Source organism: Rattus norvegicus, chromosome 1, assembly GCF_021556685.1.
Source record: "Rattus norvegicus strain SHRSP/BbbUtx chromosome 1, alternate assembly SHRSP_T2T, whole genome shotgun sequence".
NCBI classification, from domain to species: Eukaryota; Metazoa; Chordata; class Mammalia; order Rodentia; family Muridae; genus Rattus; species Rattus norvegicus.
Window position 1 is genome coordinate 239,397,282 of NC_141534.1, and position 13,978 is coordinate 239,411,259.

Sequence of the window (13,978 nt, forward strand, 5' to 3'; positions counted from 1 at the left end):
TGCTGTGCCTTCTCCTTCACATTGCCTAATGAGCCTTCTGTTACTGTTTTCATTTCCTTCTGGCAGAGCTGCCTGGTAACATGCTTAAAATGGACTCTTCATAACTTCAGCAGGGGTTCTCAAAGGCCAGTGGGCTCCATCAGTTCATGGTGTACCTGGTGACACTTAAGGCTAGGGGTCGGGTTGGGGACACTGGGGTGAAGCAGCAGGATAAGCCTATCCCTACACATCCTAGTCCTGAGTTAGCTTCATAAGCAGGACCACGTGCTTCATGATCAGTGCATCTTTCCGAGCATCCTTGGCATCCTCCGGGCTGGTGACAAGAGCAAAGGTTTTAGCATATGCCTGTGTTTAAATCCTCATCTGGTGTCTTAGTAGGTTTAGGATCTTAAGGACGTTCCTAAACTTCTCGGACGTTCGGCTGCATTATTTATGAGCTGGAAAACATTATGCCTACCTCAGAAGCTTGTTGTGGGGACCAAACGGGCTCTTATGAGCCAGGTGTCTAGAGGTGTGGCTGGCAGTCGGTACATGCTCAACAGGAGGGACATTCTATTGTTACGATGGCAGTGCGTCAAACCAACCACTCAGTCCCAGACAGCTCTCGCCTGTCTTACACACACATACCTCAAACACAGATCTTCTGTGAGAGAATATTCCTCCTTGACACCCAAAACTGAAGGTGAAGCAGCCTGGTGTCTGGCTTTCTCTTTGGTACTCATGTCTGTACATCTACCTTCTAGAGGGTCTGGCTCTGCCCTTGGCTATCAGAGTAAGTTCAGCTCCACACTCAACCCCGTTCCTATTAAAGACCAACCAGGGTTGTACAGTTCATACACAGCCGCTAAGATTGGAGAAGGGGTGTGGTCTAGCTGGGGAAAGCCATGGCCACTGCACAGAAATGGCCATTTCAAGTAAAAGAAGACACCAGGCTGACTTCCCTAGACACAGTGACTTTTGCTTCCAAAAGTCAAAACTACAGAATGCAAAGATGCTGGGCCAGTGCAGCCCCTGATAGAGGGCATGCGCATCGGCCTGTGTGGTCACCGTGGGCTTCCCAAATACCATCTCCACAAGTGTGCCCATGCTCTCAGTTCTTTCACCCAATCTCAGCATTGAAACGGACACGCCCTCTACAGCCCCTCACTATAGGATTTTCTGCCATGGGCCCCTCCTCTGGCCTGCCTGAGATTAAGTCACACTGAGGGTGAATCAAGGAGGAATTCACTTCCGGGATAGCCTGGTTTTTTTTTGGACCTCACTGTTCTTCCTTGTCCCTGCCAGGTTGTCCACGGAGTGACCTTATTTGGTAAATGAGTACACAGGGGACACACCTGAGGCCCACATCCTTGGCACCATCCAAAGCCAGACCAAATACTGAGATTCTCTCACCTTAGTCAAGAGAGAGCTCCTAATACCCTGGGCATTACACCTGGGAAACCCACAAAAAAAAAGTCAGAGCTCAAAACCTTACTCAATTCTGAGCCCTCCTCGATACCCTCTGTGTCCATCTGGAGACACCATTCTTATTTGGGAAGAAGAGAGGGAATTTCAGGAGACTGAGATGTCATTGTTACTTATTGGGAGCACAGACCAAATGGCGCCCGTTTTTTTATTCAGCCCTTTAGAAGCCACCTTCTGCTCCAGGCCAGTGCAGCATGCGCTGAGCCAGGCAGTCTGCAAATGCATTGACTTAGATCTTAACTGAACATCAGAACCTTTCCTTTCTCCACACAATGGAGAAGGAAGAGGAAATCAGCCCATTCTGACTCTCCTGTCTCTTTCCCAGGGACCGGTTCAGGACCATGGTGAACGTTCTGGGTGATGCGTTTGGGACGGGCATCGTGGAGAAGCTGTCCAAGAAGGAGCTGGAGCAGGTGGATGTCTCCTCTGAAGTCAACATTGTGAACCCCTTTGCCTTGGAGCCCACAATCCTGGATAATGAAGACTCAGATACGAAGAAGTCTTACGTCAATGGGGGCTTCTCGGTAGACAAATCTGACACCATCTCGTTCACTCAGACCTCGCAGTTCTAGATGCCTGGCCTCAGATGCCTGGGACTGTGAAGGGCATCTCCGAGGGAGCCATCTCTTAGCCAACTCCAGCGTTAAGGAGCGAGAAGGACACGAAGAATCAACTGTACATTTAGTTTGATAAACAGACCTCCAGATTATTTTCTATATTTGGCTCTATAGCCTTTGTTCTCTGGGTTTGGGAACGTGGGGTGGGATGAACCGAAGGGAAATTAAGAAAGCTGTGTTATCCGGACTTTCTAATTCTGTAAAACAAAGTTTGGAAGTATATGATGTAGTAACTGTTAGGATTAGGTCATGGGTCTGGGAGAAAAATTGCTTTCTCAAGCACAGACCAATATTTGGGGTTTTTAAACAATATTATTGGCTACAAATTTTTACTCAGGCTTTCTATTGGTGGGGCTTCCTTTGCCTTCTCACTTTTTATAGATTATAATTCAGCTCAAAAGCCCCACCCAGTCAACCAGTGCCAAATTTTCCATTTTGACCTCATCTCCAGCAACTCTCAAACTACTTTTGGGAAAAAAAAAAAAAAAGCAAAAAGGATCAGCATAGTCTGCAATAACAGTTTCAAGATATTGTGGGGCTTAGGGGAAGGGAAGGGTTTTTTATTCAATGTACTGTATTGGGACGCTGGATGTCAGTGTTCGGTATAGAACTATATGTATATGTGTGTATATTTATTATTTTCATGTAATTTTCAAGACAGAGATCAGTAATGAACTATCAATGTGAAACGAGACGTTTTCCTTGTACTTGAATCAGGGCTCTAGCTCCAGCCTTGCTGTGCTTCAGAGCTCACGAGGACGCTCTCAGGCGCTCTGGGGTGAGAAATCAAGTTGCTGGGTTACTGTGGTTCAAGCCCTAAAGCAGAAACTCTAGGGTGGCCCAGCCATCCATTGACAACATCTAAGGTCAAGCTCCCTGGAGGGTGGGAAACCCTTGTCGGGCATGGAATAAGTACATTTACAAAGGGACCATAGAGGCAAGATGTGCTCCGATAGCAACAGAAGGCTTCATTCTTCAAGTACACTTCAAGGCCCACTTCACAAGGCTGTCACCTTTCTGCCCTTGGTTTTCTCTGACCACCAGGGCCAAACCAGCAGTGGCGAGCCATCACCTAAGCTGTTTCAAAATGGGCTGCATAAATTGAATAAGCTTCATCGGAAGGTGACCAAGCTATTCTAATACTGTAGTCTTTTTATTTTAGCTTTTGTTATTTTATTTTTTTAGTTTTTTGAGACAGAGTTTGTCTACATAGCCCTGGCTATCCTGGAACTCACTATGTAGACTAGACTGGCCTCAAACTCACAGAGATCCTCCTGCCTCTGCCTCCTTAGTGCTGGCCTGAAAGGCAAGTGCCACCATGCCCAGCTCTATGCTGAATTCTTACAGAATAAAAACCATAAAAGCCGGGCCACAAGCTACTGATACCAGTGGTTCAGGGGAAATGCTTCAGTCTGTCTCTGGAGAAGACTGTTCTGAAAATCTCGGCCTTGTGGCTTAGAATCCTCTGCCTGTCTTTCTCCTGCTAATTTCTGAAGATGGACTATTAAAATTCTACACTTCTGTCCCCATCCTGTAAATAAAACCCAACAAAAACTCGTTCTTAATGTGGACGGATTCAGAACAGCCATGTTTCTGTAGTGCCCTTAACTCATCTTAAACCCGTGCTTTTATATTTGAGAAGCCAGAAATCGTGCCAAAGATAACAGAAAGGTAAACGAGTGTTGACCATGGCCACCTGAAGGCTACAGCCTGACCCTCACAGTGACCAGTGACTCCGAACTTTGAAGTACAAATATCCCTATTCTTTATAGGAAGCAAATCTAAATCTAAATGAGGTTGGATGAATACTTTATGTAGGAATGGCTGGTTCTGTCCCCTTATCAGGTGGTTCTCGTCTGTGGCACTGAATTAATTGGCAGAGCTGTCCACGAGTTCACTGGGGTCATCCTTGTAACCAGCTGCTTAACACACTGTGCTGTTATCTCAAGAGGACGCGTTCCATTTTTCTCAATAAACATCTCCCACACTTTCTCCCTTATCTTTCTGTCTCTCATGTGTTCTTTTATTTACCTGGGTGGGTGTGAGAAGGTAAATTTTGGGCTACTGCTAGAAAAACTCTGAGATCACTGGCTTTAAAACCAGAGATCGGCTCAGAAACATTCTGTTGCCTGCAGAATGAAAGGTCAGGACTTGAGGAAGACACACTGATCCTTCTTGTTCACCAGTGAGGATTACAAGACTGAAAAGCTGGGCCATTGTGGACAGTTGGGCTCCTAGTGTGTGGCTAATCGGAAATAGTATTTGCTGGAAATTGCTATCCTTAGAGTCAGCTGAATCTCAATAGCGTGACGACTTGGTTCATTGAAGGGCCAGTTCTGCCCTCTGAAATAGGACTGCCAATTATGAGTGGCTGGATTTGGCTGCCCTTGAGAGAGATGACATGCTTGTACTTGAGCACTTCAGTTACCGGCAGGTTCTCCAGAACGGGACTCATTTGTGTACTAGATACCAAAGGAACAGAATTTCCTGACCCTATTGAGAAAAGGCACCATACAAATGCCAGTTGCTTTCTGGGCACAGGAATACAGGAGGGAGTCTTGACTGCAATGCAATGTGGAGACATTCCCAAAAACAATTCCCAACAACACACCAATCTAGAACAAAGTTTGGAATAGCTCGTGGAACTGAGCAGAGGCCCGCCCCATGAGCTTAGCCATCTCCCAAATGATACTCACGCAAAGTGTCATTACCAGTGCCAACAGATGACTTTAATTTTTTTGTAAGCTCTCTGGGTTATTAAAAACCCATCTCTGGGGGTTGGGGATTTAGCTCAGTGGTAGAGCATTTGCCTAGCAAGTGCAAGGCCCTGGGTTCAGTCCCCAGCTCTGAAAAAAAGAAAGAAAAAAAAACCCATCTCTGTTTTTAGAGTCCCCATAGGAAATAGTGTGACCTGGTGATCAGAAGAGGGGAGCAGAAGCGACAGTGGGTTTGATGGTGGTGAGGAGCCTTCGCTCTGTGACAGGGGGAAGAGGTACTGCGGACTTGGCAGAGCACTAGGATGATACCCATCTGCACTTAGCAAATTTTCAGTAAGAAACCACAGAGGCACACAACCTGTGGGCACGTGACTCCAGTACTTTGTCACCTTTGTAATCCTTTCCCGTAATATGACATGCCATCCCCCTCATCACGACCACCAAAAATAAAAACCCTGGCACAAAAGGTTAAGACACTTTCCCAGGGTCGCATAAGGAACAGAGGTGGGGACATAGCAATTCAGTTCCAGGACCAACATTCTTCCAACATTCCAGGACACTGCTGGGCAGAAAAGGCCAGGATTGCTGGTGCTTCACTTTAACTAAAGTCTAGGGTGGCCTGAACATTTTGAAGCATTTAAGAATCATTGTAGAAATCTACTTTGCAGCATAATGCCTGTAATTAAAAATACTACATTGCAATACTTAAAGTTTTGCTAAGAGGGTCTTCAGCATATAACAAGGGAGGAAGGGAAGCTTGTTCTGAGGTGATAGACACAGATGACTCCGGCTGTGCAGATGGTTCTTATTATATATGACAAACATCTCGATAAAGTGATTCAAATGACTGAATATGATCCCTGCAACACCAAATGCTGACCGTGTGCTGGCAAAGGGCTAAATATTTTACATGTATGTAATCCTATTGGTTCTTTTTAACTCTCCTCCCATTGCTGTTTTCCAGATGAGGGAATTGGCTGACCGACGTTAAGAACTTGCCCAGGTTCCCCCAGCTAGGACACACACATGACTTCAAGTCTTTTTCTAGGGGTGCATGACAGCATCCAGTGTCCTCCTTCAAGGTTCTTGGTGCTTTCTAATGTGATTTAATTTGCTACAACTGAATTTACTTAGACAAATTCTCTCTCCCCATTTTCCTATTTCTGGCAATAGGCCATTTAAAATGTTAATGAACCTCCTTTCACCCAGTGGTTTGATCTTTCCCCTCTTTGTGCCTGATTTGATATCCTTAGTATCCTATCCTTCTCCACTCAAGTCCCCTCTAAGTATTCCAATCAGAGCTCCCTTATCCCACAAGGGATATCTGTCAGAGGCAGGCAGGCAGCACCCACACAGCTCTCCCAAGCCTCCATGGCAACCAGTGCTCCATTTGCAAAGTGCAAACAGGCATTTCCCCAGTCACCAGTATCCTGTCTCCTGCTGCACTCAGCCCCTTTGATTGATCGATATTGTAGTTCCCTGTCCCTCTGCATTTCCTGACACATTCCCAAGTAGCCTTCCTGTTTCTTTCTACTTCTGCCAAACGTGCATGGGTCCTTTGAATACTGAGGGATGAGTGAACAAGCTTTGGATCAATCAGTTCTACGTGCATCCCACCAGAAAGCCATCTGTTGTCACAACTATCACTCTACACAGATGATCACCAAAAGCATATGGCCACAGGGGGCATCTGGGCAGGTCGTGTCGGTGGCCCCTTAGGTCTCCTGCCCTGACCACACAGCCAAACTCCAGATCCCATTTGCTACTTCTCCTGGGCTCTTAAACTAAACTGATTCCACACCAACCTCAGAACCTTTTCCAGAAGTCTCTCCCGAACTGAGTGTAGTTTCCAGAACATAGCCATTATGCCCCCTTTATCTTTGGGTAGTAATGGTTCTTCCCGCCTTTGAATCCAACAGATCTGAGCATGTTTACAGAGGTGAGCTCAATCGTTTGAGTCCCCTGCTATGCATTCAGTGAGGGAACCCCTGAGAGGACCGTGCTGACTCTGAAGTTGGTGCCCAGGATTTTTCCTTTTAGACAATAATGGAACCGGAATGTTCCTTCATTTCCTCTTCCCATTAATCCTTGAATAAACAACCTGTGTGTTAATAATCCTCTAAATCCTATTTACAACAATGAAACCTTCCAAATGAGAGTGAGATTCAGAAAGATAAACAAAAGCTAGGCCTCCCGCCCCTGGCCATCCCTGTTGTACCATTCAGTAACCCCCTTCCCCTCCTCCAAGTATTCCGAGTATTTCCTATTCTAGTTCCCCTGCTAAAAAGAGACTATTAAAATAAAATCCTTTCCCAAAAGACTTTTCTTGACCTCCTAGCCTCTGAGTTCATCTTGATTCACAAAAACCACAGATACTGAAAATGAAGGAGCTGGTGTACTGAGTTCTGGCTACAAGGTGATTGTCTTCTTGGCCAATGCTTGCTCATATGACATATTTCGTATTTGCCGTGCAGCTCAGCCAAGGCCACTGGCCCCACTGCCTCCTTAGAGGATTGGGATCCTGGCCCCACCACACACACATACACTGAAACACCATTAAGAGAAGCTGCCTTGTGATTTCCTCCCATGCCTGACCAGCCACTTCTGCACTCTGAAGCACCATCATCAGAAAGTCCTCTCTTTCTTGCCCCTAAACTTTAGTGTCCATGGCACAAAGTCCTAAGCCCCAGGGTTAATATCTGAGACACTTTAGAAGATGCCCTCAGAGGATAGATAATCCTCTTCCCTCCACAGCCCAATGTCCTCTCTCCAAATGCCTCACTTCTCCCAAATTTCTGTCCAAATTCTTCCTATCCTTTAACATCCAAGGAAATCACTGGTCCTCTTCCCCTTTTCCAGGGTCACAGAGAAATGACAGCATTTATCACATGGCCAGATATTACCTTATTTTACTAAGTTAATATGAGACTTGGCTAAAAACTAATGACATTGATTTCTATAGGCCTCACTTAAATCTGTATCCTTATTTTATACTACTGAGCACAGCTCCAGGTAGCCATGGAGACTTCTGTAGTTTTAGATTTGGGTTTGAGGAATCTGAACTTCTCATTTGACACTGGAGAGATGCATGGTCCATCTCTCTCCAGTTCCCAGCCACCGCTATTTCAAACCCCACTGTGGTTGAAATCACAGATCCATCCACCGAGTCTTAGCTTGCAATGTTCCTCCAAGAACCACACTTAGAACATCTTATTCACTAGTAAGGATAGAAACTCCAATCGGGGACAGGCCATATCTTGTAGCCTGACATGACCTCTCCCTCACCACAGGATCTAGTCCTCTCTACTGAGCACGAAGTCGGAACCTGATTACACACAGTAATTAGAAAGTGGTGGATTCCCACAAGGCTGTGGAAGGGGATTGACCAGGGGGTAGGGCAGTATGACCCAGCACACAAAGGATGCCATCATACGCCCGGGGTTGAACTTCCTTTACGCAAAGTCAGATGATCTTTCATGACGAGTTTCCGTAATGAGTCAAGCAGTTCCACCCACAGCACCTGCCACTCACATTCTGTTCCCGGAAGTCATTCCACTAAAACAGGTGTGATCCTTATCTCAGTTCAAAACATGGATCTAAGTGTCAGCTCCTGAAGGAAAAGGAACAGGGAGGTTATTTTGCTGGGCAATGGCAGGGGTTGGGGGAGGGAGAAGAGAACTTCCTAAAAATGCTATTTACAAACACAACATTTCAAGGTCCAGGAAATAACAGAGAGTGCCTTTTGTTGACACAAGAGGTGGCTAACCTCATTCTTAAGACTAGAGGGGACCTGAGTTACCCTGTCACTTGAGATAAATGATAAGTGAATGAGTTTTTCTAGCCCTCAGGTGGATCTCCAGCAATCCTAGCCTTGGAGTTAATAAGGCTCTTGTGACAACCAACCAAGAAGTAAGAGAACAAAAGATAAACCTTGTGGTTTGGAAACAAGATCCACCAGCGTTTGAAAACTGGCTCTGACATTTGGTTTTCTGAGCCTTCTTATCCTTAGCAAGAAAATGAGGGGAAATGATATTTTCCTTAAGTGATCATAAGAGATGGAAATAACAGTTGCTAATACCTGATGGGTTCTGCTTTTGTGCCAGGCACTAATTTAACATGCTATTAAAATGAGTCATCTGCATTTCAACATTATGAAGGCAGACAGTATCACGACCTCCTTTTTCTAGAGGACACTGAGACGTGATGAGGTCATACTGTATGTCTAAGGTCTGAACCTTCAGTGGAAGAACCTGGATCAAAAACCAGGGGCTCAATCTTCACAGCTCATGAAAACTTCTGGACACGGACGCAGGGCAAACAGAGATGTTAAGCAAAGGAATGCATGAGAACAAATATGGGGCCTGCAAAGTAGAACACACAACCTTCATCTTCTACCTTTATGGTATTCAGGTCCCACCTACTACCCCATGGCAGATAATAAGGTACCTGGAAGACAAGGTTCTCCAAATTACCCCCAAAATTGTCCTTTTTCTGGCCCCTTCCACATCTACCCAGGCTACTCCATACAATGATACCCCCTGCCTGGCTCAAAAATACCTCCAATCATTCATAACCAAAGGCCTAAAACCACCCACCCTTCTACTCTACAGATTATACTTCAACTCTCCCAGCCTAAAGCAAGGTCTCTATTTTACCAGATGTCTCCCTTCCCTCTCTTTAAGTGCAGTGCTGGGCTTAGAACTCAAGTCTTGAACTTGTTAGGCAGGTACTCTGCCACTGAGCTACAACCTATGTGTGTCTTGAAGCCAACAAGCTCTGGAATCCTGATCACTATTTTTGGGGCATTCATGGGAACCTCAGTGCTGTCATGTTGACAAGATGATGAGATGAAACACTCCCCTCCCAACGCCTCAGTCATGGAAAGCAAACCAGACAGCACATGTGTTGTACTGTGTTATGGCTGACCCAGCCTTAAAGAGAAGGCAAAGCTGTGGTGACCATAAAGCCACAGAGTATGACTGCCCAAGCAGGGAGTCTTCTGTGAGGATAAGGAGGGGTGATTTTGACTATGAGCTGTAGGGCATTTTAAAAATAAAGACAAGGGATAGGGGGATGGTTGGTGTTGGGTCTTAAATCCAGACAGAGTGGACCTGGCTACCAGGTTCTCCAGAATCTCAAGGTAGAAATCTCTAGGATTGGAACCACTCACTCTGCTCTGCTGAAGAGGTTCTGTCCTGAAAAGGGCCTTCCTGTGAACTTGTTTGGTCCCAATTACCCACTTCTGAAGGTGAAACCAAGCACAGGTTCTTCCCTCTGACAAAGTAACTTGACCACCATAATTTGGGACATCCAGAGTCGGTGTAGAGGGAAGAAGGGTCCCAAATCAAGAGAGCAGAAGTCGCAGTTCTCATTGTCAGCAGGACAAAGAGAAAGAAGAGGTCCCTACAAGACCTGAAACCACAAGTGGTGCTGGAATGGGTACCCTAATCAAGAAGGGGAAGGTTTCATTTGACAGCGCTAGCAGATATGTGGGAAACCGCATGCACGGAAGGCAAGCCCTGTTTGGACCACAACAAATCCCTTTAAAGGAGCCTGGGTTGGGGCATAGACACATTGAGAAGGGCCTCAACATCCAGACTAGGCTGACCTCACATAGGTAACACATGGAGCTTCTCAAGTTAGCACCTCAAACCATTTTAGGTCAGACATTATCCTTCATGGCCTCCTTTTAAAAATCTCTGTTATAATTCAAAGCCTATAGGCTTCAGCCAGTCAGGCGAGCACAGAGAGATGGTGTTGCCGTATAGAGGCTATACTTAGAAGGCCCAGGTTCAAAACGGATGCTGTACCAAGAGACTAGGAAAACTCAAACACCGTGAAACACACTTATAAAATATAGTCTGGACTTGTCAGATCTGCCACTGTGAAAGTCAAGAAAGGCATTATAAACCAAAATATGACAGGTAGAAACTCTCATTATATTTAATGACTGTCCTGGTCATTTTTCTACTGCTGTGAAGAGACGCCATGACCAAGGCAACTCTTATAAAAGTATTTAGTGGGGGGCTTGCTTACAGTTTTAGAGGCTTAGTCCATTATCATCAGGATGGGGAGCATCAGCACACAAGAAGCTGGAGTAGTGGCTAAGAGCTACAATCTGATTCACAGGCCAAGAGAGAAACATTCTTCTTAGCATGGGCTTTTGAAACCTCAAAGCCTACCCCCCAAGTGACACACTTCTTCCAATAAGGCCACCCCTACTAATCCTGACATCACTCCCTGGTGTCTAAACCTTCAAATATATGAGCCTACCAGGTCATTCTTGTTCAACCCACCACAGGGACAGCTCTCCCTATAGCAAACCAACTCCCAACCATCACAAAATGGTATGTGCTATCATAGACTCCAAAAGCAAGATACCTCAACATCAATCCTCGCCCCATAAGGCGCCACAAAACAAACAGTTCCTGATAAATAATTTAAACAATGAAATTATCAGATCAGAAGATGAGAAGGGAAAGTAATTGTTTGAGTAAAACAAAACCAAAAATGGCTTCATATAAAAGTGAGCATTTATATTCTTATTAAATGAAGAAGTCATGCCCAAAACCTTCCCCCTTTACCTCCCAAGAAAGGAAAGCCAGAGACTGGAGAGACGGATGAGCAGTTAAGAGCCCTCGATGGTTTTGCAGAAGACCCAGGTTCGATTCCTAGCACCCACACTCACAACTGCCAGGTACTCCAGCTACAGGGGGATAGACACCTGCAGGCACCTACCCTCATGGGCCCACAACCAGTCAGACACACAATTAGGAAAAATAAAAATAAGAAAACCAATACTGAATGGGTCCACCTATATTTTAACAACTGAAATGAGAGGCCAGCTCTTTAGGGCTGACGAGCTTCCATTGTTATGTAGGTGGCCCTCTTCTGAGAACTGTCCCACAGCAGTAGCATTTATTTTTGATGACTACTTAAAATTCACATCAAAATAACCAACTGTGAACGTTTAGAGGTTCATGTAAACACTCTGCTTCCAAAGGTGGAATGCACCTTTATGTGGCTGAAATTCTGAGAGAACAGTAAATGATTTTGTTTTATTTTGATCCAGGACTATTTTTGTTTGATTGTTTTAATATTTATTTATTTCTCAATTTACTTTCGAAAACCAATTTCTGCAGAAAAAAAAAAAAGCCACCACAACAAACCTGGTTTCTCGTTGCATCTTACAAAAACTAAAAGGTTTTCAGTGTATTTTGTAAAACAAAACTCCATAAACTAGGTAACTTATAAACAAAAGAAATTTGATGCTTCACTCCTTCTCAAAAGAGGGGACAAAAATATTCATAGGAGGGGATAGGGAGACAAAGTTTGGAGCAGAGACTGAAGGAATGGCCATTCAGAGCCTGCCCAATATGTGGCCAAAACTAGGTAAGATTGATGAAGCTAAGAAGTGCATGCTGACAGGAGCCTGATATAGCTGTCTCCTGAGAGGCTCTGCTAGAGCATGACAAATACAGAGGTGAATGCGCAGCCAACCACTGAACTGAGAACAGGGTTCTCATCGGAGGAATCAGAAAAAGGATTGAAGGAGATGAAGGGCTTTGCAGCCCCATAAGAACAACAATACCAACCAACCAGAGCTCTCAGGGACTAAACCACCACCCAAAGTCTACACATGGACAGACCCATGGCTCCAGTTGTAGATGTAGCAGACGATGGCCTTGTTCAGCACCAAGGGAGGAGAAGCCCTTGGTCCTGCTAAGGCTGGACCTCCAGTGTAGGGGAATGTCAGTGTGGGGAGGCAGGAAGGGGTGGGTGTTTGGGGAGGGGGAACACCCTTATAGAAGAAGGGGGAGGGGGAGGGAATAGGGAAAATGGCATAACATTTGAAATGTAAATAAAAAATATCCAATTTAAAAAAAAAAAAGGAAGAAAAGAAATTTGTCTCTCACAGGAGAGTCCAAAGTTAAGGTGATGGCAAATTTGTAATCTGTTAAAGGCCTCTGCTTGGTTCCCCTCACTGAGTGTACCCTCATGTGTGTTAGGAAGGACCAAGCTCCCAGGACCTTTTTTACAGTTTTGTCCATAGGGCTCTATCTTACACACACACACACACACACACACACACACACACACACACACACACACACACACACACACACAAGCTCCATCTAATGCTATCGCCTTTCAAGTTAGGAATTCAAGGGGACACAAACATTCAAACTGCAGCAAACGAGGCAGAGGAGGAGGCAAAAATCATGATGGGATGGAAGGAAGACAACACGCCCACAGCCCCTCCCAGCTCCTTCCTTCCTCTTCTTGCTCCCTCAGATTGCCTAAGCATTTCCTAAAGCTCCTGCAGCCTGCCTGGGTGGCACTCTCTGTGGAATCTATTTACTTAAAGGCAGTTCTCTTAGAAAAAAAAATGCTTGCAAGAAGATTTTGTTTCTGATCTATATTTATTAAGAATTTATCAAGGGGAGACAGGGAGAGGGAATGATTTAAACTGCAGAAATTAATCCCTCCTGCAAATTCATCTCAGAAAATTCAATGATAAAATGAGATCTGAACTCTTGAGATGTTAATACTCTTTTTCTTGGGCTCTAATAAAGGACTTGATGCTATTCGAGCTTAACACGAGAAAATGAAACACAAACTCAGATTTATCAAAAAGAGAAAGCCAAGCTGATGGTCTTTTCCCAGTTGACTTATCAGGTTATCTCCCAAAATAATCAACTCCCTGCCTCACGGAAGACATATTTGTTACAATATTTTTTATTTTTAATGTGTTTGTTACAATTTTTAAAAATGATTTGCAAATGGAAAAGCCTCTGGTAGACTTCTATTATGTTTTCTACTTTTCATGCTCAAAATAAACACGGTGGAAGACACAAATTCTCCAGGCGACAAGTGAATGAGAGTCCCAGACAGAATTTAATCAATAATTCTTACCTTGGGCACAAAAGACCGAGTATAAGATTTGAATTAACAAGGGCTAGGCACCAGTAAGTCAACCCAGACAACAGCAGATGCTGTTCGTGTGTCAGTGTCTCCATGAGCGAGCTCTGCATCCTTCAGTCATGTTCCCCTGTGAAATTTAAAGAGCACGTCTACAAGCGGCATTGAGAAAAAGGTGAGTAGTTGGCGCAGCCAGGGAGAGAAACAAAGTATCTTAAGCTTAGATCCAGCTCAGCCTTGGAACTGCCTGTTCTCTGA

At 44.8% G+C, this 13,978-nt stretch overlaps 2 protein-coding genes across 31 annotated transcripts in view; one reads left to right on the forward strand and one right to left on the reverse strand.

Moving 5' to 3' along the window:
• Slc1a1 (solute carrier family 1 member 1) overlaps window positions 1-4,080 on the forward strand; it is an 81,146-nt gene extending 77,066 nt beyond the window's left edge. The window contains 1 exon segment of one of the 2 annotated variants that reach the window (NM_013032.3): window positions 1,790-2,180. In NM_013032.3, coding sequence (NP_037164.3) covers window positions 1,790-2,036 — 247 coding nt within the window. In that variant the 3' untranslated portion in view covers window positions 2,037-2,180. 2 annotated transcript variants of the gene reach the window in all.
• Window positions 3,282-13,978, reverse strand: part of Spata6l (spermatogenesis associated 6-like) — a 51,875-nt gene continuing 41,178 nt past the window's right edge. For 21 of the 29 annotated variants that reach the window (XM_087575098.1, XM_087575097.1, XM_087575102.1 and 18 more), the window contains one exon: window positions 13,678-13,850. Coding sequence is in view for 6 of the 29 variants with exons in the window: in XM_087575121.1 (XP_087431247.1) it covers window positions 13,841-13,850 (10 nt within the window). In the remaining 23 variants the exon portion in view is untranslated. Of the gene's footprint in view, window positions 8,409-13,677; window positions 13,851-13,978 lie in introns of those variants that run through there. The other 8 variants (XR_015632390.1, XR_015632378.1, XR_015632385.1 and 5 more) reach the window with 2 other exon arrangements.